Source organism: Amyelois transitella, chromosome 24 (assembly GCF_032362555.1).
Source record: "Amyelois transitella isolate CPQ chromosome 24, ilAmyTran1.1, whole genome shotgun sequence".
NCBI lineage: Eukaryota > Metazoa > Arthropoda > Insecta > Lepidoptera > Pyralidae > Amyelois > Amyelois transitella.
The window spans coordinates 995,944-1,020,174 of record NC_083527.1 but is presented as its reverse complement, the minus strand read 5'-3'; the positions used below and the strand labels follow the sequence as shown (position 1 = coordinate 1,020,174).

The 24,231-nt window shown below is 34.5% G+C and overlaps 1 protein-coding gene across 1 annotated transcript; it reads right to left on the bottom strand.

Annotated features, from left to right (window-relative positions):
* Positions 1 to 707: 707 nt before the first annotated feature.
* On the bottom strand, positions 708 to 23,620 carry LOC106141765 (CCAAT/enhancer-binding protein). Its single transcript, XM_060951346.1, has 2 exons — positions 22,576 to 23,620; positions 708 to 4,023 (listed from the first exon to the last, which is right to left on the bottom strand). The coding sequence occupies exon 1, from the start codon at positions 23,422 to 23,424 to the stop codon at positions 22,582 to 22,584; it is 843 nt and encodes a 280-aa protein (XP_060807329.1). The 5' UTR covers positions 23,425 to 23,620; the 3' UTR covers positions 708 to 4,023; positions 22,576 to 22,581.
* Between the last annotated feature and the right edge of the window lie 611 nt (positions 23,621 to 24,231).

Below are 24,231 nucleotides of genomic sequence, written 5' to 3'. Positions count from 1 at the left end.
TTTCCTTGCTCTCTCTTTGGAACTAGTGCACAGTGTCTCCAACATTGGCCCTAATCTGAAATTGGCAGCTGTAATGCTGTCTGCATTCTTAAATGCAACTCATGGGACAGGTATGCAATTTATAAATAGTACCGAATTTTTGCCGTGCGGTTCCCAGCACCAATATAAAAAAAATAGGACCACTGTATCTCTTTCCCATGAATGTTGTAAAAGGCGACTAAGGGATAGGCTTACGAGTATACGCTTGGGATTCGTCTTTTAGGCGATTGACTAGCAACCTGTCACTATTTGAATCTCAATTCTATCATTAAGCTAACTAGCTGAACGTGGCCTATCATTCTTTTCAAGACTGTTGGCTCTGTCTACCATGAAAGGGATATAGACGTGACTTGTTGTAAGTTATTTTTTTCAATTTTTTCGTTTCTTATAAAATAGGTTCTATACACTTGGGATTCTTTATGCGATGCGATTCTTTTTTTAATAAGTAATATTTTCCTTTTGTAGGCGATGGGCCGGCAACCTGTCACTATTTGAATCTCAATTCTATCATTAAACCATACAGCTGAACACGGCCTTTCAGTGTTTTCGAGATTTTTTGTCCTATATTTCCCGTAAAAAAAATTTGGTTAGGTACTGTATTATGAGATGTAAAAGAAAATACCAAGTTTATATTAAATAGGTATATATTAAATGTAATTGCACCTAGAACATCAAAGTACTGCTTTTCTTAATTCTAACTTATCAGAAAAAAATCAAGGCCTCTCAAAAGAAACAGGATTCGTGTAGCAAAAATATACATAACATGTTTAGTTTTGTATATATACATTAAGCCAAGCAACATACGTTTACAAATATATAAACATTTTAATTTATTTCAAAAAAAAAAAAACACTGTAAAAACTGTGTTAAAACTATTTCAAAAATATATTTTTTGACATCTTTATAGTTTACGATAAAATGTTTTATATTTTCATTGTGGTTTTTTGTTTCTTTTTAAAATAGTTTTCAATTTAATTTTGTAATCAGATTTTTTTTAGAATAGGTGAAATAATTCTATCCACTCATATAAACGTGGCCTTAGAAATGTGACTATTGACTTTGCCTACCCCGAAAGGGGTATAGACGTGATATGAGTGTAAATAATCCGTAATGTGTAAAATAATAGCGTTTTTGATTATGTACGGAATAAAGAATTATTTCAGCTTCCCTTTTTAAAATAAAAGTCTTTGGCTCAGAAATTAAAAGAAAAGATTTCATCTCATAGCACCATCTGGACGACGTTGAAACAAATATATATAAATATTTGAATTAAAAATAAAATAACAAAAATAAAGGCGTAGACAGATCACCGACTATTCAGTCGGTGTTGGACTAAAATCCGTAAATTTTTGTGCGGTATAACATCTACCTAAATATTGTTATGCCAATTTCAAAAAGGCCTTAATGTGAACATACTTTATAATCTGTAAAATATATTTATTTTTTCTGTGACAACAGGTTGGACAAATGACAATGACGTAGATGCGAAAAAGGACTGTAAATAAAATTTATGAAAACATCTGTCAAAGAGATCGCACTATATTTTATAGGATTAAAAGTTTACAGTTAAAGCAACCTCGTAAGCCTCTTAAAACAACAATTTTATATACTTGAAAATAATCAAAATATTATCAGAATCTATGTGTATATTTGCATAAATAATTTTATGTACTTTTCTGTCAAGAAAATAGAGGTATATAAATGTGTACAAGTTTAAAAAATTCAGATATGAATGGGACGGAGTAAAATTCAACTTACTTTAATGACTTCCACACACAAAACAGAAAAATATTATGTACTTTTAATTATAAAAGAATTATTAGTTTAGACTTTTGAATTAATATTACATTTAATGTTTCTTGTGTGTAGATGCCTTTATTATTTTATTTTATTATGATGTACTTATGTGATTGTATTGTAGGATTCGTTGTGGTAACTATATGTTTCGAGACCCGTTTTATGCTAACCCTACCTCTTAAAAAAAGTTTATTGTCAAAATTACAGGGTTGGCACTTCATGTATATCTTTCACATTTCATTTATTTATTTCTGTTTTATTCTGTTCTTGCAGCCTTAGACCCGTGCTTGAAGCTACAATAAAAATAGCATTAACATCGATAACATAAATAAAGCCTAGTCCATCTTCCGTTCGGCAAAAATTGACCATGATTGTATCATTTAAATTACTTTCTCTTACACTTAGAATAACATAGAAAATATCTAACAAATATTATAGGTACATCGTTAGGAATAAAAATTTTAGTGCTCAACAATAACCCAAAGAAATAGGCGTAATCGCTTAGCGTCAAGACATTTATGTACATTAAGTTATTAAAAAATAAAACAAAATAAAATGTATATCTAAACAAATAGTAACACCTTGGAAGACAGAAAACATAAATTAAACTAAGCAAGAGGATAACTTTTAAGTAGATTTTTAATTTATTTAACTAAAAAAAATAAAAAACAAACCATTACAAACGGTCAACAAATTATAAAACTTTATTTTAATTTGTTTCACTGTTAACACAAAAACAAAATTTTTTTTTAATTTATTTTTTTGAAATAATTATGTAGGTATATTATTTATTAAAAGTGAAACAAATGCTAACATCAAGAAATAGTGAAGATTTAAAATTAGAATTTAACCATACTGATTCAAGATTATTTACAACCAATTTACATTGTAACAAAACTATGTTACTATATTACATAACCTTAAAATTCTAACACGAAATTAAAAAGAAAATGTCGTATTGATGATAAAATGATCAGTCATTGCGTAGTTGTATTGTCAAAATTTCAAATGACACTAGCGACATCTATTCTGTGCACCTGAATCAAAATACCGCATAATTCTAGAACATACCAAAACTGTACGAAAACAGGACTTATATTTAGCAGCCTTTTAGAATAAGACTTTACTGATCTCGATATAAGGTTTATTTTCGAGACAAATTGGCAGTGATTGTGAGTTGCGGTTCCTTGCCACTACATTTGAGATCACTTCTTTGCGGCTTGGACTCGCTTTGTTTACAGAGGTTCGACAAAAGATCAAATAATAACTCCTAATTACAATTTTTTTTTGTAGTTTTTGACAATAAATAAATAAGTATAATAATAATCACACCAATCACTTGTACGTATAACAATTTTTTAAGTTATGCTTTACAGAGTAATTAGTTTAATTATTTTATGACTAATAAATAATGCACCCATAGACATCGGAATAATGTAAGACTGTTGTAAGGCTGTCAAATAAAATTGAGAATTGAGAATAAGTATGAAAACTCAGTCAGTGTAGAATATATTCAGTTGGTGGTGACTGATGGTAGTGACCACTATCAGTGGCGACGACATATTGACCAGTTTTTAAATTATTATATTATTCTCAATTAGTTGTTGCCCGATTCACTCATTCACTATAAAACGCCATCTGTGTGACTGAAAATTGTAAACTGACAATCTCAATGAAATGACCCCCTGCATTGCTCCCTTAGATGGTTGGGGGACAATTTTGATTTTCAGTTTTTAAGTTGGACCAAGCCATACATATCTTAGAAAATCGCTTTTAAAGCGGGCTAATAGTTTTTGCGTGATGCGAGTACAAATATACAGTCAGACAAATAGAAAGACAGACAGACATATAGACAGATAATTTAAAAAATTACATTTATGACTTCCGTCGTTCATAAGTCCCCAATATTATTTTTTCTTACAGATATCTGTCACTTATGATTTTAATAAATGTATATGGATTTTAAGGCGAAATATTGACATCGGTGTGCGCTAAAATGTTGCAATAATGTCATTATTCAATCTTTTGTGGCTAAAACTTAACTATCCGTGTATATTTTTATAAAAAAGTAATCGGTAAAAATCACATAGTAATAATTTCGCTAACTATATAGAGTTTACTTTATGTTACACTATCTTAATGCACAATTTTTCATATCACACGGTGCTCCGCCGCTCCTGAGGGCATCTGTAACAATAGAAAAGAAAAATTAAACAAAACAACACATTGTTCTAAAGAATTTGTGGATTAAAAACTACCTAAAACTGGGGCGAAACTTGGGGCGAAATACATTTTTTGTATGTATGTATGTTTATAACGCGATAACTTTCGAACCGTTGGTCTGATTTTGATGTAATTTAAATATATCTACGAACAGTCAATAGAATTTTAAATTTATAGTGATTCAAAATCGGTCAAGTAGTTTTTATTTCGCGAGGGCTAATTTAAAATCACATAAATTTTCCTATAGGCAAGTCATGATAATAGGGATTCGGTTTCATATTTCCTTATGTTTTAATTAATGTTCCTTGTAAAGAGTGCATTTTAAAAAGGATATCCTAAAATTTCCGCGAAAATTAGAGATAAGAGGTGTTTCGTTTTGCGCGAGCGTAGCTGCGGGTATAATCTTGTATCCTACATACATACTCGTACATACCAACAGTCTTGAACCGCACGGCAATCTTGTATCTCATTCAGATATTTAGTTATTAATACAGATATTTAGTACAAAAATAATTCTCTCATCTTTATATAACCAAAAACCCCAAAACCATTAAGACCTCAACCTTTTTCTCTTAAAATTCACGGTCCACCGGCAAAGTATACTATTGCATCATTGCGGAAGACGTTTGGCATACTTTTACTTATTATATAACTGTTATGTAACAGCTCCAAAGACCCAATGTCCCACTGAGGCCGTTGCGTCACAATTTTTGGACGCTCTACGATTGAAAGTGGGACGTGTGAAATGTCAATTATAATTTGGTTATTACATTTTTGTTACTGGGACAAAGTCAAAGTGGACAAGTTTAAGAGACCTACCAAGGTAGCTGACTTTGAAAAAAAAATTACAGTTACCACGTTATATTTGTGCACTGTGCTGTGCTGTTCTTTGATATGCAATCAGGTTGAACGAGTAGTAAGTATTGCAGTACTTTTTCTTTCTTAAAGGCCATTGTAAAATTTATTTAAAACTTTAGTTCTTATTATATATTATCTAAGCCACAGTCATTAAGTCAGTTTCTCCACAGCATAGTCTAGTAAATGGTCCAGTAATTGCTATAAGAACTAGACTTTGACAAAAAATCACTGATTGTAATACTCTCCTACATATATTCCTATCAAGAAATGGTTAAAGATCAATAATCTACAATTATTTAAAAGTTTTTAAAAAATTTGAAACACAAACTTTGTAATGTCATTTCAGAATTTGTTTGCACAGACATTATGATTGGGTTCCCGCCAAAAAGTCCCCAGTGCACTATGTCTCCAACCAATAACCTCTAAATACATAATACATTTTGGTAAGCCTAGCAAGTATACGTGTATTTTGTGTGCCTGTAAGAATTACTGAAAAATACGACAAAAAACAATTGGGAAGGTTTTTTTTAAAATCGTTTTCTTTTTTTGTTATTTATTAGTACTGGCAACTTTTTTTAGAAAAAAGTATGATGAGAAATGTTAAGCATGGTCCTGATGATGTTTAAGTTTGTAAGGTGTAAAGCCTAATAAAAAAAAAGAAATTTTTGTTTGCTATTGATTCAACTGAGTAATCCTACATATATAGTTGAAGGAGAGTTAAGGTAAACGTTTGGCAAAATGGAATCCGATGGACCCTTTTCTCTAAAACTTTTTGATTGCACATCTATTGCGATCTGATTTACATGACTATGTAGTTAAGTGCACCCGTTGGCTTTGTCAATTTACGTCTTTGACGAAAATTCCGCAAGTGCTTTTCAGTAAAAAAAATGCACATACGACACATTCACGAAGACTTGACTTGTCTGTGACACCGGTGGTCCCGAGTTCGAATCCCGGTTAGGGCATGATGAGCAAAGAACTTTTTCTGATTGGCCTGGGTCTTGGATGATTATCTATTGTATTTGCATTTATTATAAAATATAGTATCGTTGAGTTAGTATCTCGTAACACAAGTCTTGAACTTACTTCAAAGCTAACTCAATCTGTGTAATTTGTCCTGTTTATATTTATTTATTTCCTAAATAATACTAATAATGCCACGAAAAGAAAGCTCACATACATAAGCGAAGACGATAGATATTATGTATTAAAAAATAAAAAACAATTCACGCATCAGACATTAACGCACAAAAAAGCTATGATAATCACGGGCGCTATCAAAACTTTTTTTTCTCTTTCGAGATGCGCCGGAGTGCATTGCCCATGGCCGTTTCGGGTACCGACCCCCGGGTCAATGACCTCGGCGCAATGTGATTTTTTTTATGATAGTTCGACACCGTACTGAGAAGGCGCGGTTTGACATAGTCAGATTTCGTTTTGTGATGTTTGTTTGTGAAATGACCTGGGATTTTTTTATGGTAAAATTTGCTGAGTTGCTTCACTGTTGGTCCTTTAGAGTTATACGACATGATTTAAGTATAAATTTATACTTAACTTAATAATAAGTGATATTTTAAATTTAATATGTGATAAGAAAACATTAGGTATACTTATCCATCTAAATATATAAAATTGAATACAAACTGACTTAAACAACGCGCAGATTAAACCGCTTGTGTCTAGACATTTGAAATTTTGCTTGCAGGTTCCTTATATTGTATAGGGGTGAATTAATAAAGGATTTGATGAAATTCCCGCGGGACCAGAAATTAACAGGATTATCTATTTGTGCGGGTTTACTTCAGTAAATAAAGATTGATATTATTAAAAAAGTAAGCCGTGTGGTTCCCGGCACCAAACAGAAAAGAATAGAGCCACTCTAACTCGTTCCCATCGATGTCGTAAAAGGCGACTTAAGGATAGGCTTATTTACTTGTGATTCTTCTTTTAAGCGATGATCTAGCAACCTGTCACTATTTGAATCTCAATTCCAACACTTAACCAAAAAGCTGAACGTGGCCTATCAGTATTTTCAAGATTGTTGGCATTGTCTATCCCGCAACGGATATAGACGTGATTATATATATGTATAATTAAAAAAATATTTTGAAACTGTAATCACGCCAAGATGAGAGACTTTTTTTTATATGTTTGTCATTCATCAAAATGTGAAGAAAAATAAATTTATTTTTGTACATAATTGATTCTTTATCGTTCATTATTGCCGTATTGAACACCGAACGCTTTATGTTCTCACACAAAGGCCATAGGTTATTCATAAAACCGGCCATTTTAGAATAGTTCCTATTCGGGTAATGTCAACGTATTCTAATGTTACGTAGATGTAAGAATGAAAATTGATAGGGCAGTTTGTTACTTTTATATATCTTGTTCTATTTTGACATCTTCGCGTCGCCTTAAAAGCCTGTATTAATTATTGTAGTACTTATTAGCATTCTTATAACTATTAATAGGTACTTATTTTCTATCTTCTTAATCTAATGATGACAGGCAAAACGGGTATAAAAAGATTTATCTAAACTCATAGAAGTCAATTAATGAAACTGTCATCATTTTCCATTAAATAATATTTAACTTATATGTATAACGTAATTTATAATTAATAAAAAGTTGTTTCAAATTTTCCGAAAACATTTATGTTAGTTCATTTAATTCACATTGTTATAGTAATGATATAAAATTATAAATGATTTAATTTCTTGAAATAAAAATGTTATAAAACACAACAAAAAAAATGCCGAAATAATGTCACTACAATTCATAACAAGTCATCGAATCGATGTCATTACCGCATCCACGATTCTCGCATCGGGCGCAAGTGCGTTGCACTGACGTAACGCATCCCGAAAGTAGGCCAATTTAATAAAAAAAAAAAGAACGCCCCACCCACGGTAGCTCACGTAGTGAAAGTGCAGTGCGTCAGTCGGCGCCTGCGCGTTGAGGTGGACGCATGCGGCTGCTGTGCGGCCAAAATTCAAACTTAGATATTATTTATGACTAGCTGTGCCCGCGACTTCGTCCGCTTTATTTTGGGCATCATTGAAGTCCTCAAGGATGAATAATTTTCAAATCCAATTTATTTTACATTTTCCATTATTTATTCGCTCCTTATAGTTGCAGCGTGATGTTATATAGACTGAAGCCATCCTCGATAAATGGTCTATGCAACACAATAATGTTTTTTCAATTTAAACCAGTAATTCCTGAGATTAGCGCTATCAAACAAACAAACTCTTCAGTTTTATAATATTAGTATAGATTAAATAAATAAATGAATAAAATTCGGTATGTACTTGAATACCCGAGATCATGCTAATGCTTTGCGGGCAACCAAAGGGCTAGTTTAAATTTCGAGCCAAATATTCGGTTTACAAGGATTTTTACTATAAGACAAATTAAAATTTATTTTTTTTGCATTTTATTTCATTCCAAGAATTATTTCAAAGAAAATATGAAACCTGCTGTTATCAGTAACAGTATTTTTTAAATGACTTCATTTGTTCAGGAAAATATTTCCAGGATTATTTAAGAATAGGACCATTCCATTTCTTTCAAATGGATGTCGTAAAAGGCGATTAAGGGATAGGCTAATAAACTGTGATTCTTCTTGTAGGCGATGGATTAGCAGCCTGTCACTGTATATACATACAGCTGAACGTGGCCTTTCGGTCTTTTCAAGATTGTCGGCTCTGTTTACCTCGCAAGGGATATAGATGTGATAATATGTTTGTATCAATAAGAATATGTTATAGAAAACAATATGTCATAAATAATAAATAAATAAATAAATATATACGGGACAAATTACACAGATTGAGTAAGCCTCGAAGTAAGTTCGAGACTTGTGTTACGAGATACTAACTCAACGATACTATATTTTATAATAAATACTTATATAGATAAACATCCAAGACCCAGGCCAATCAGAAAAAGTTCTTTTCTCATCATGCCCTGACCGGGATTCGAACCCGGGACCTCCGGTATCACAGACAAGCGCACTACCGCTGCGCCACAGAGGCCGTCAGATGATTGTCCTTATAGATGATTCATCGTGATTCACTTGCAATAGATAAAACTTTATATGAGTAACACAATAAATATGATAGAAATACCGGTGGGAAAAATATATATATCTTGAGATATGTTATTTTTATCATATAACATATAATCTGAAGGGAAACCATCTTTTTGCTCTTGTCAAAAAATAGATGTTTTATATTTACATTTGTGATTAAATGGTAGAAAGATGACGTGTGGTTCCCAGCATCACTAAAACAAAGAATAGGACATCTCGTTCCCATGGATGTCGTAAAAGGCGACTAAAGGATAGGCTTTTAAACTAGGCATTCTTCTTTTAGGCGATGAGTTAGAATTGTGATTCAAATAGTGACAGGTTGTCACTATTTGAAATTGTGATTCAAATAGTGACAGGTTGTCACTATTTGAATCACAATTCTATTATTTTGTCAAACAGCTGAACGTGGCTCCTCAGTCTTTTCAAGACTGTAGGCTCTGTCTACCCCGCAAGGAATACAGACGTAATTATATGTATGTACATATATAAGTAAAGGTCTAGGCTAACTATAATATTATGAATCCGAAAGTAAGTTTGTTTGTTTGTTTTCCCTTCACGCGTTATCTACTCAACCAACTGGAGAAAGACATAAAGTTAATTACGTTAGGTTGTATTGAACAGCAAGGCGATAGGATCCTGCAATGACAATAAGATATTTTTTAATACCGGTAAACACTTCAGTTCCCGTGGATATGCGAAAAACCTGTATTCTATTGTAGGTGACGGTAAATTCGCGCAGGCGAAACTGCGGGTAAAAGCTAGTATTTTATTATATTATTAATATGAAACTATTGACGTATTACGATTTTTTTTAATTTTCTGCAACAGTCATTAATATCATTGAAAAAAAAAACAGTAAAAATGACGTTCAAATTTTTTTTTCAAAATTTTGTTTATGTTTTCCAATAAAGAAAAAAATATTTTTCGTTACATATCCATCTCTGTACGAAATTATATCGAAGATCGACTCGAATTGTACCAATTCGCGTTCATAAAAAAGAAAAAAAGTTAGTCTTAATCGAATCGAATAGATAATCGGAAAAAACTTGTGAAAACTATGAAACTACTAACATCAAGATCAGTTCAATCGATCTATGTATCTATGATGTTTGTTTGTTTGTTTAGCGATATCGCATGTGTGTCAGTGTTATCAATGCGTGCCCTAAATATTTCGAGTGGTGTCGTGGAAAAAATACCAAGTGGTCATTGTTTTTTTAACTGACCACAACTTCTAAATAGTCATCAAATGACATTTAATACACTCGATGCTTCGTTAAATCATTTATTATGGTAATACCTATATTGAATTCCTTTGACTTCAAATTGAAAACTCAGTAAAGAACAAATAAGTAATTTCCGTTTAATTATCAAAAAAATATACATACATACATATAATCACGTCTATATCACTTGCGGGGTAGACAGAGCCAATAGTCTTGAAAAGACTGATAGGCCTCGTTCAGCTTTTTGGCTTGATGATAGAATTGAGATTCAAATAGTGACAGGTTGGTAGCCCACCGCCTAAAAAATTAATCTCAAGTTTGTAAGCCTATCCCTTAATCGCCTTTTACGACAAAAAAAATGGTCAAAGAATAAAATCTAATTAAATTATTAAACTACGTAAGTAACGAAACAAATTGAAAGATGGTCTAGTCTTTGCTTATTTTTCTGGGAAAGAGATGTTATTATCATCATTTGCACAAAAAACGGTGTTCAACACGAAAACGAAGTCGCGAGCAAAAGTCTAGCGCGTAAACAACAACAGAAACCGCTTAAATACTTTTCTAGAATTTGTTCTTTGGCGTCGAAAAACCAAAAATAAATGACGCGATCTAGAAAATTCTTACAAACAATGCTTGTGTACCTACTTACTTTGTCCCCTTGCAAGTTCAAACGTGCTTCGGTCGCCATGTGACCGAAAATGTGCGCCTTAAGGGCAAAGGGTTGTCACGGAAAGAAATGTTACATTACATACTTAAAGTCACGGAAGGGTACGCAGAGACTACATCTTTCCACTTGCCACGATCTCTGCGTACTTCCTTCGCTTCATCCACATTCATAACTGTCTTCGTGCAAGCGGTTTCGGGCACTTTTGACCTGACCCTTAATAAACCAGGTCGTCCTTAATTTGATCAAGATACGTTCGTCTAGGTCTTCCCACTAGTATATAGATATAAACATATTATAGTGTCTTTATCCCTTACTTACTAGACAGAGCCAACAGTCTCGCAAAGACTGATAGGCCACGTTCAGCTGTATGACTTAATGATGGAATTGAGATTCAATTAGTGACAGGGTACTAGCCCATCGCTAAAAATACTAATAAACTTGTGATTTAGATTTAAGAGATCCCGTGAAATGCTGCAGTGAAGTTTGTTCCGCCGCTTTTTCTACACATGCGCTTTGGAAGCGGTAGTAGTTTTAATTAGATTTAAGTGATGTGACGTCAATAAGTGATACCTTGTATCCAATTTTGAAGATAAATCTATTCTATTCTAGCAACCTGTCACTATTTGAATCTCGTACAGCTGAGTGTGGCTTTACAGTTTTTTTCAAGACGGTTTACCCTGTCAGGGATAAGATGTGATGAAAATGTACGAGTATGTATTACTATATAGTGCACCCATGATACTGTATTCTGTGTCAGGAATTCGCTAATTCTTTTATCATGCGTGCCGCTGTCATTTGTGGGGATTAATTCTTGGGGATTCTTTTTTTAAAAAGGTAAGGTTTTCAGTTAGCAAAAATTGCCATGATTGGGTATACTTGATGTTATTGTAGAAAGAGATGCAACTAAGGGATTTACAAGGCAAGAGTGAATAAGCACTATTTGAGCTTGCTGCACCACGTTAGTCCACATCTTGCTTACCACCACGCAGATTGAGGTCAAGAGCACTCAAAACTTTTATACATACATACATATAATCACGTCTATATCCCTTGCGGGGTAGACAGAGCCAACAGTCTTGTAAAGACTGATAGGCCACGTTCAGCTATTTGGCTTTAAGATAGAATTGAGATACAAATAGTGACAGGTTGCTAGCCCATCGCCTAAAAAAGAATCCCAAGTATGTAAGCCTATCCCTTAGTCGTCTTTTACGACATCCATGGGAAAGAGATGGATTGGTCCCATTCTTTTTTGTATTGGTGCCGGGATCAACACGGCAAAAATTTTATAAAAAAAAATTGTAATAATCTATAGGAAAAATTATATTTTGGTAAGAATGTAGCATCCTTGAGTTGTATAAAACTTTGCAACTTCCCGCCTCGTTGATGAAGCCAAAAGAATGCGAACAATATTGCATGTTTATAACTTCATCTAACATTGAAGTTAAAAAATAAATAAGTAAGTAACTGCTTATAGATTAAAGTTTTAGAAAATTTATATATAACTTTCTTGTTCGTTCGCCGACAATTCATTTGTCCTCCAAACCGTGATGACGGCCTCTATGGCGCAGTGGTAATACGCTTGTCTGTGACACCGGAGGTCCCGGGTTCGAATCCCGGTTAGAGCATGATGTATGTATATATATGTACCGTTCGAGCATTCCGTTGTCTATCCCTATCACGATATCAACTTTTATCACAACATACTTTAGTCACGCTGTTCCTTATTTATATTTAAGTAAAAAAAATTAATGAGGTAAGTATTGTATAGATGAGTTACCTAGCGTGTTGTTACCGATACTTTATAATGGATGTCGTAAAAGGCGACTACGAGAATGGCTAATAAACTTGGAATAGGGGACGAGCTAGCAATCTGTCACTATTTGAATCTCAATTCCATCATTAAGGCCTTCAGCGAACGCGGCCTTTCAGTCTTTCCAAGACTGTTGGTTCTATCTACCCCGCAAGGGATATAGACTTCACTACACGTATGTATGAATTACCTACAAGTCTCAAACATATTTGGGGGCTAGCCCAAACTATAATTGCTCGGCATGTTCTACTTAATGATAGAATTGAGATTCAAATAGTGACAGGTTGCTAGCCCATCGCCTAAAAAAGAATCCCAAGTTTGTAAGCCTATCCCTTAGTCGCCTTTTACGACATCCATGGGAAAGAGATGGAGTGGTCCTATTTTTTTTTTAATTGGTGCCGGGAACCGCACGGCACTTCACAGATTAAATTAATCTATTAGGTGGACGTGGCCATTCAGCCTTTTCAAGTCTGTTGGCTATGTCTACCCCGCAAGGGATATAGACGTGACCATATGTATGTATGTATGTTCTATGCTTTCTTTTTTCGATGTAGGTAACTAAAATCCCCGCGCCGCCAGCCACCTGACCCGTCTTGCTGAAACCAACGTGAGCGTCATAACGTGACTGCAGAAGTTTCTGAAACTTATCACGTTTACTTTTTCGTATTAAGAGAGATGGGGAAACATTTTTGTTTGTTATTTGTTTTTTTCTTTACATTTATTGCCGTGTGGTTCTCGGCACCAATACATATGGTCACGTCTATATCCCTTGCGGGGTAGACAGAGCCAGCAGTCTTGAAAAGACTGAATGGCCACGTTCAGCTATTTGGCTTAATGATAGAATTGAGATTCAAATAGTGACAGGCTGCTAGCCCATCGCCTCAAATAAAAATCCCAAAATGAACGGAAAAAAAGATTTAAAAAAATATAAAGATAATTTCTTGCCAATTGGAAACTCCCGTCATTGATAAAACTATACTATCGCGAATTTCAGTGTCAATGACACCACTACTGTGTCAAACACCGCAAATAGGCTTGACATATAAACAAGGTACATTTTTAGACGTGCAAGGTCACACGGAATCGGCACGCGAATTTTATCTTTCAAGTTCACGTGATACAGTGTGTATTTGCAGATCGATTATAGTACCTATTACGTTACGTTAATTGAATGGTTTTATTGTGAATGATTTTTTTTTATTAAAATATAGAACGGTTTTATATTGTTTATATCATTGTGATCTTTTACTTACTAACCTTCCACTTTTAGGTTAGGTTTCATTGTAATGGTTGCGGAGCTCAGACGGGAATCGCTTCGTGTAAAAACCTGACCTAGGAAGATGATGATAGTCCTACTTGACCCTGATAGATCCTCTTACGAGAAAACATCGCGAGAAAACCTGCACATTCAGGATGTGTAACCATGATCGATCCAATACGGTTCCAAAGGTTGCGGAGGCCAGATGAGAGTCTTTTCGTGTAAAAACCTGTTTCAGCCACTTCAGGATCCACGGCCAAAGGTATACCCTGGGCTCTTCTTCAGATAGATGGGGATGCAACCGGGACTAAAGCTAGGAAGATGATGAGAGTCATGGCATTAGTTTTTCCAAGTATTCTCCACTAACAAACCCGAGTGATTTTAACCCCGTAAGAAAAACTAATGGCGTTAGAAGTTTGGCATCTGTTTGTGGCATCTAAGCTAATACACATGCACAGATTATTATTTTCTTCTTTTTTGTTTGTTAAAGTAAATAAGTCAATAGTGTCCTTTTCGTTGCGATTCATGAAATTCGATCCAAGATGGCCGCCACCAAAAGTCAGGTTTACAAATTTTGTCACAATTGCTTCAAAATAGAAGGGCATGTAGAACATAATAGTAAAATTGAGTAAGTCTTTATAAATTTTAAATTTTATTTTATGTTTCTTGCGAAAGGTCAGGTCAAGAGTGTATAATAATCGCTGAGCTTGCATGAAGACAGTTATGAATGTGGATGAAGCGAAAAAAGTATGCAGAAATCGTGGCAAGAGGAAAGATGTAGTATCTGCCTACGCCCCTGGGGAAAAGCCGAGGTTTACGCACCTTTTGGTACTTTATTTTTTACCTAAAGTCTGCTGTCGTCAGATCTCCAAAATACAAGCTGGTCTTCACTACTGGATAATGGAAATAAATGTAATTACATAAGTAGTTAATTTAACCACGATAAAACAGTTTCCTGTGACTTATCAATATTATAGTGATTCAGTAACAAAATGTAATGGAATGAACTATTTGTTACTATGTCACTAGATTTCAAGCCTATGAATGGGTACATTCAGTGTCTTCCTGTGTCGTAGGTGGCGACTAAAGGTTACAAGCACTAACAATTAATACCTGGATACAATCAAAGAAGTATTACAAGACAGTCTTGCTTTTACAGTTGTTTATGTTTAAATAACGTAGAAATACGGACAGGCTGCCTTTTTTAATAACTTTATTAATTCATTCATATAATCAATCATCTATATCCCTTGTGGGGTAGACAGAGCCAGCAGTCTTACATGATGAAAGACCACGTTAACTGTTAGGATTAATGATAGAATTGAGATTAAAATAGTGACAGGTTGCTCGCCCATCGCCTAATTGAAGAATCCCAAGCTTACAAGCCTATCCCTTAGTCGCCACGACATCCACGGGAAAAAGATGAAGAGATCCTATTCTTTTTTCTATTGGTGTTGGGAACCACACGACACCAACGATTCTATATTATGTAAATATTAATAGTTGCCTTTTACGACATCCATGGGAGAGATGGAGTGGTCCTATTCTTCACAGTAGGTAACATATTTAAAAAAATAATGTTTTTTTTTTAATTTCTATGGGCCGATAGGGAGATAAATTAAGGTTAGCAACAAAACTTCAAAAGATATCCCATTATAATGATTAATTTTAATCAAATGGACAGGAAATTATTCAAGGTTCTCGTGATATGTAAAATTCGTCTAATGATAATATAATTATATAACATACATTTTCAGTTCATCTCTTGTTGAAAAATATGTATATAAACTTTAATGATTTTTATTCATTGTTTAGTTAAAACATCTTCTGACAAAATTATATATCCTATATTTGACCTCTATATACTATAAAATACATACATACATATACATATAGGCACGTCAATATCCCTTGCGGGGTAAACAGAGCCAACAGCCTTGAAAAGACTAAAGTCTACGATCAGCTGTATGGCTTAATGATGGAATTGCAATTTAAATAGTGACTTATTTCTAGCTTATCACCTAAAATAAAAAAAAATACTACTTATAAAAAAATCCCCATCTTTCGACAATCGAGTAAAATACCCGTACTACAATTATGAATACTTATTACAAACAATTCAGCGTGGCCTTTCAGTCTTTTGATGACTGTTGGCTCTGTCTGCCCCGCTGGGTATATAGACGTGATTATATGTTATGTTATATTTATTAGTACTTATATCCGAAAGCCTTATACGTCTTCAGTTTTTGTGTGCGTGTGTTTGTCACCGATTTCCCCGAAACAACTTTCCAAGATGGATGCCAACTCTTGCGACTTTCAATTCAGCTTTATGAAAAACGGTGATTTATTTCCAAAAGCCATGTATCCAGAATAAAATAACTATAGATAAATTTATATAGGCTATAGGGCTAGGCTTACAAACTTGGGATTCTTTTTTAGGCGATGGGCTAGCAACCTATCACTATTTGAATCTCAATTCTATCATTAAGCCAAATAGCTGAACGTGGCCGTTCAGTCTTTTCAAGACTGTTGGCTCTGTCTAGCCCAGATGGGATATAGACGTGACCATATGTATGTATGTACATTTATATAGTCACGTCTATATCTTTTTAAAGGTGGACAAAGCTAACAGTCTCGAAAAGGCTGAAAGGCCACGTTCACATGGTCCACGTTAGTATGGCTTCTAAAAATAAATAAGTTATTGTGAAAAAAACGCTTTAATTTTTCTTAAAAAAGAAAATTATAGGTTTTCATATCCTAGTTGAAAGTTTTAAAATCAATTTGAATATTATTAACACCTCTTTTTTAGTTAGAGGGTTAAAATGCACTCAACGGGCACGTCACGAATGAGGTCAAGTTGGTACTTGTAAGTTATATCTATTCATAATTAAGATTAATTTATGTCATAATTATGTAAACATTGGTGTTGAGTACCATTACATTTGAAGAGCTTATTATTCATTAATGAATCATACTTCATAGCTACTAATATTTTAAAAGTGAAAATATACCTATGTTTGTTTCATTGTCTATTTTTTTTCTTTGATAAAATTTTCTGTAATTTTACGATCGTTTACTTAAAATTCCTTTCTGCCTTAAAAAAACTATTCAAAATTTAAAATCAGTCATCTGCTTCAAGCTAAAAAGGTGACTTAAACATTTATCATCACACCACAAGCAAAACCAGTAAATAAATTGCATTAAAACTGAAGAGTTTACCCGAAATTCCCAGATAACCATAACCGTGAGACCGTGAAAAACTATTCACTTTTGAAAATGTATATAAAAAAGCGACGTGAAACGCTCTCTCAATAGAAAGTATTTGAATTGCCAAATATTGTCTTTAACTTATTAACTAAAGAACCTTCCTAGGCGTCAGATCTTGTCAGCGAAGAACACAAAAGAAAACAAACTTTCCTACCAAATAAAAACAATAATTCAGTACAAGAATCACATTATGCAACATGGAACACAAAACAATAAAATTAAAAATCGAACGCGAAATAATAAAAGCAAAACACACGGCGTGACATAAAGGCGCTGACACACATACGAGTTGCGAAAACACACCGCACGCCGTCTGGCACTGTTATGCTTGCCGATTCACTTAACTACTTTGTTGGGTACTGTTTTTTTTTTTCATTTCCGAAGTTCACTTGTGCGTATTACGGTACAAATTGGGTGTTTCGTAAAATTCGATTTGTTTCTTTCAGTTTCCACTGAAAATACGATTCGGTCAACTACTTTTCATAAGGGCATTTTTTTTTTAATTGAGATTTTATCGAAGTTAATCAATTATTCATTATACCTACTATTTTTTCTCAAAATTAATATTTTTGAATAAACTAAAGCAACGGTCAGAAAATCACGGAAATACAGGCATACATGTTTAAAAAAACATTTAACATTCCATTAGCGTACGAAATCAAATTAATCAAACAATTACGTTTTTTTAAACACATTTAAGCCCGCGGCATGCATAAAGCCATTCAAAATACAAAAGGCATGTTAACGAAAAAAGTGAAAGTTGGACCACGCGGCGCCGCGTACCACGCACATACACACACATACAAAACCTATCAGTTGGTAGGATTGAGTTAAGACGGACACATTGTAGATTACAACCTATTCTATTCTCGTTAGAACTTAGGAATTTTCAAGGTAACAGTGAATAGTTTTATTTCTATCTTCCTTTACATTAGGCATGCTCAACTTAACATTCATACATATAGTCACTTCTATTTTCTTGCGGGGTAGACAGAGCCAATAGTCGTCACAAGACTGAAAAGCCACGTTCAGATGGAATTGAGATTCAAATAGTGACAGGTTGCTAGCTAATTTAATGTCCCTTAGTCGCCTTTTACGGCATCCATGGGTAAAATAAGGAGTATTCTTAAGTGCTGGAAATAATACGGCACTTCATATATTAAAATTTTACAATAACAAAAAAATATACATTTCTCAATGCTCTTAGATTCTCAACTCCTCAGGTTTGATGAAGCTTACAGTCTGCTTTTCCGAATGTTTTAAGAATTCAAACTCAAGTTGTCAGTTCTTTTGTCAACGTAAATTTTATTTAATTGGTAAAAAACTGCATAGAACTCTCACGAACAGTTTATAAGATATCACGAACAAACAAATCGACAGGACTTTGTACAGTACTAATTTTCACACTCGTACACCTTTTTCTATTCATATGGGAAACTCCTAACGATTTTTATAGCAAGTGAAATGGTACCGTGTAAACCAGGCGCTGGCGCGCATTTGTGCAACCGCCCTTATTCTTGTCGTAAATCTAAGTTGAATCATACACCGTAGGCGTAGTCCTTCGCTCCTATGTTAATTGAACGTTCGTGAGAAATTCTCATTAATATCATTAAATAAATTTGTCAATTGAAAGTATTTTCTTTTGGTTTCTAGATTGCCATAAACTTTTGGTTATAATACTCGTATACTATCTGTGCACGCGACTTCGTCTTAAATATGACTAATTTTCCTAGTTTTTGTTTTCGCATTTTCCATTATTTCTTCGCTCCTAATAATAGCAGCGTGATGTTAGATCCGTTCCAACAAAGCTTAATGCCATTCAATTCTTCATTTATACATACATACATATAATCACGTCGATATCCCTTGCGGGGTAGACAGAGCCAATAGTCTTGAAAATACTGATAGGCCACGTTCAGTTGTAGATACTGATAGAATTGAGATTCATATAAAGTGACAGGTCGCTAGCCCATCGCCTAAGAGAAGAATCCCAAGTTTAAAAGCCTATTACTTAGTCGCCTTTTACTACATCCACGGGAAAGAGATGAAGAGATCCTATTCTTTTTTCTATTGGTGTTGGGAACCACACGGCACCAACAATTCTAAATTATGTAAATATTAATGTTCGGTTTCCATGACTGAAATCTTAATGCGTTTATATGCCAGGCAGGCATTCACAATGAAAAAGATTTTTTAAATTGATTTCTTTAATGCTAAGCAGTTTAGTTGAGTTTTTTCTACTGCATTTTCACAATCTTAATGTCAGCATCTCGATTATTTAAAACAATCTTAAATGCAGTAAGTCGTAAGTACTAACTGCATGTTTTAAATTGCGTGGCAAACTTGCGCTTCGAAAGCGATACCTTGTATCAAATGTTGAAAAACAAAGGATCTGAATTGAAACTGACGAATTATGTCTTATTCTGCTTCGCCGAAAACTTAAATTTGTTGCTAACTCACTTTCAGTTCTTCTTCGTGTCAAATGTCACCCGCGCGTTTCCAAGTCAAAATTTGCAAATTGTTTTATTCATAAAGAAAATTTCTTTATTTTACACTTTCGTTTGTTATAACCAAACTATTGTTCCGAACGCAGAAACGTAAAATAGTTAAAATCAACAAGTCAAACCAACGGAAGCCAGTAACTGGGTCACCAAAGGCGAAAATTTTGACGGTCCCAATTGAAATTCAGGCTTATGTCACTAGTGTTTGAGTTCACATTCGGATTGTTATGTGGCACGGTGAAAATGAAAGTTGCAAGCAGACAGCATTTTGCACAAACGAATTTGAATGCGGAGTTCTCGATCCGGTATTAAAGAGTTATGTCGTTGTCTTATGCTATCCTGGTACTTTAAGTAGCGCAGTCTCGCTTTTCGTAACTTAAAGAGTTTACTTCCACAGAAATATTAATAAAGCAGATGTAGCTCTTTTTTTTAGACTTCTCTTGGGCATTTCATCAATGGTATCTTATTTCTTGGGGATATTTCTAGGAATCTCAAAAAGATTTTAGCAAAAGTATCAATAGTTTTTTTAAGTTGATAGACATATATTTTTACAATGAACCTTTTGAATACATATCTTCATACATGCCTTTCAAAGGTTAAGGGGTGTTATGATAATCACAATACAAGAATTCAAAACGAAACAAAGTAATTTTTTTAAATTAACATATTTTCTTCTATTTTAAAATTGATAATGAAAAATAGCGAATGAATCAAATGAATGAAAAAAAATCTAAAATGGCAACAAGAGGCATCAAGCAAAAGTATTAATCAGTTAAATTAATAGATTTATCAACAATAAAATGTAATTTTAATCAAAAACTACAATAGACAGCTTAATATGGTCGTAATATGTCGTTAAAATTCTTGGATTGCTAATTAACAAATCAGCGATCGAAATTAATTATTGTCTCATCATGTATCTTCAATTTGCTGTAAAATTAATACTGTCCTTAAGTGTATTTTATTAATGTCGTGATGATACTTAATTGATCTTCATTACCTGAATCATTTATCCTTTCGGATAGCCGTTTGCTTAAAATTGTTTCCACATCCTTTTCCTTGTAGGCATTTTTCTATCATGTGACCTGACTCAGCCTGAGACAGGCCTATTTAACGCAGACTTATATTTTACAATGACAAAATCATTAAATTAGGCTTATTTAAATTAAGGCAAGTACATAACTGTTTAATCATAATTCATAGTGATCTTTGAGAGTGAATCTCAATCAGGAGAAAATCATATTTACAGAAAACACAAAAAGAATTCGCTTTCATGATTAATTAATATAATAAAATGCTACATTTTGAGCAAATTAAGTGAACCATTTATTACACGCCGAGAAATCATCATTTTTTCATTATAATGCAACCAACAACGTTAAAGTTAGTGAAGAACCTAGGTACTTTATATTACAATTCTTGCACCAAATTCAGAATTGACTTGTCACAAATACTATTATGTGGAAGAATTTATCCATCACAAAGCCTAGAAAACAAAATCAAATTACAAATCCAATCACGTCATTAATTCGATTAGTTAAAAGTGAGAGTCCTATTTTGTATTGTTCACTTGTTGCGTGTGGACTTAAAGAACCTTTTGACGTGAAAACTGTCACGTCGGCTAAGAAACTTAATTCAAACGATCCTGCCGATTCAGATATCAATGAAGGACATTCCAATTATGAAGCAAAATACTTCCTTAAAGATACTAAGGAAAAACTGGACGATAATACAGTTTTATGCAATGAACTGACAAGACTGGTAGTCTAATTAGGAACCGGTAGTAATGCGTAATAGAAAGCATGTCTTTAAGCCGGCGATCTCATTAAATTATAAAATTAAGTGGAATTTTAGGGACATCAGTACTTAAAAAGGATATTTTGAACAAATTAATTTACATCGACAGTAATGATAAACATTTTTTTTCAGAATGCTATGACCGATATAAAAGCAATGACCTATATAATAGTAATCATTCATGCAATGACTGATAACGCGCTAAAAATAGGTTTAATGCTAATCTGAATCCTGTCATATTTTACAACGCCATACAATATTAGGATAAAGATTGGTGCTTCAATCAGATGGGTATATGATTAATTTTATAAATTCTGTAGAAAAAATAAAACGAAAGCGTTTAGGCTTAAGATTTGATATTGCTTATGTTTTAAGAGATATTTTTAACTTTTCTTTAAATGTTTTTCATATTTCATTTCAATGTCTTTTGAAATGAACAATTGTTCTTCTATCGTTTTTTAAAGACCTTTTCATCTGTTTATATCATGGGCTCACAACTTTTACACAACAAAGAAAATAATCGAAGTTTTCACAGTCTTAAAACAAAAGTTGTAAATTGTTGATCTTCAACTGTTTATAAAAGCTCATTCACGTGACTTTATTATTTAATATCACGTGTGTGCTCTTGACTCATTTTTTGTTATTCATTGTAACATATCATTTGATATAACCCACGTGAGAACGCTGAATAATAGAAAAAAAGAAAGTACCTACATATGTAAGTAACAGACCAAAACGCAATTAGATTGACGACAATTCTAAAGAATCAAATTAGCCTAAATATGCTAAAGTATTCAACGAAGTAAATCTATTAACATTAATCCCCACAAATTATTTTACTAATAGTCTAATATTCAAATCGTATGTTAGTCATGCAGTCGATACTGAAGGAAATACTGAACAAGTAATGCTGTATTGCGTAACGGTCACATAAAATAACCCTTTTTCTCAGTGATTTATGACTTTTCACACTCGCACAGTCTCACAGATACAACACATGCTTGGAATTGGAACACACATTTACAAAACGAACACTCACCTACGGTCAGAGCGTATGATCCTGCGCATGAGGAGCGCCGAGCTGCAACATCGACCGACACAATTCAGTAATCTCCGGGTGGTTCAAATTTATCAAATGTACATACATCTGCTTGTGTAGGCTGAGCTCCCCTGACACAGCCTCCAACCTTTTCAGTAAAGCCTCTTTCTCTCTCAGCAACGTCTTCACCTTCTCCTCTACCTCCCTGGAGCGAACTTTCGCTTTTTCACGGGATTTTCTCACAGCTATGTTGTTACGTTCGCGTCGTCTTCTGTACTCATCTGTACCTTTGTCTATAACTTTACCAGATGAACGTCTAGCTGGAGCCGGTTTGTGTTTTAGTAGAGGAGGAAGCAAAGGTGCTCCGAGAGGGGGTAGAGGTGTGAATCCGCCGCCGTAAGGGCCACTGACACCCACTGGCGGTTGGGGGTTATATTGGCCAGTATACTGAGCACACGTCACTGATCTTCTGAAATCATGAGGCTCTGGTGGTTCCTCTTTGATTGGAGGCGCTTGTTCATGCCCGGAGCTAGCTTGCACCGGTGCAGCGTACGATGCTCCAGAATGCACAGGCTGCGGCATGTAAGCGAGTGTGGTTCTAGCATAATTGGGTCTCGGTTGGGGCGAACGTCCCCCGGGCAAAATTTCCTGAAATAAGGCCATAGTTTCCTCGCCGCGGAACTGGTCCTCGATGAGGTGTTGCAAGTCCAAACTGATTTCCTGTCCATTGAGCTCGTCCAGGTCCGGGGGTGGGAAAGGGGCGCGTTTGTCCTCCACCGCCTTTTTGAGGTCTGGTTGTGGCGGCGGTGGTGGCGCGGCCGCCGCGTCGTACATCTGTGGGGACTCCATGCCGCCGCCCGGGCCGATCACGGGCCCAGCGGCGCCCGAGGCCCGAGCCTCCACCTCAAAGCACTGAATAGCCGCCACTTGATCACATGCACCGTCTTTAGCAATCCAAAAAGTTGTTTTGTGAGGTAACTCGCGGGGTCACGCACGTGTGTTAGCCGTTGAGGAGTGAACGTGAACGCGTGCGAACGCGACAGCGGTCGGGCGCAGACTGACTTGACGCAGCCGAAGCGGATTCAGCGCTCGCGCTGTTTCGGCAGCGGCCGGAAGGAAGGCGTAAAGTTCGCGGTAAAAGTTAGGGGTGATAATTTTTTTGTGCGGCATCTTGCATACCTACTTCGGTTTTTCCGTAGGCTTCGGTTCGGGTTATTTTCGGAAATTTTATGTAACAGTGCGCAAGAAATGCAATTATTTTTACATAATACTTTTTGTTTAGAAAAATTAGCCTCTTAAATCTTTGTCATTTAATTCTAATGATAATTTATAATTTTAAGTTGGTAAAAAAATTTTTGCAAAGTATATTTTAAGTAGGTCGATTTTATCACGTCCTGTATTCTTTTCGGGGTAGACAGAGACCCAACAGTCATGAAAAGACTAAGAGGCCACGTTCAGCTGTTTGCCTTAACGATTAAATTGAGATTCAAATAGTAACAGGTTGCTAGCCCATCGCCTAAAAGACGAATCCCAAGTTTATAAGCATATCTCTTAGATTAATATCCTTTTATGACATACATACATAGGAAAGAGATGGAGTGGTCCTATTCTTTTTTTATTGGTGCCGGGAACCACACTAAGCCGAACATACAGCTT

Excerpts from the sequence above, each read along its gene's own strand:
- LOC106141765 (XM_060951346.1), bottom strand. The coding sequence starts at position 23,424 with ATGGAGTCCCCACAGATGTACGACGCGGCGGCCGCGCCACCACCGCCG.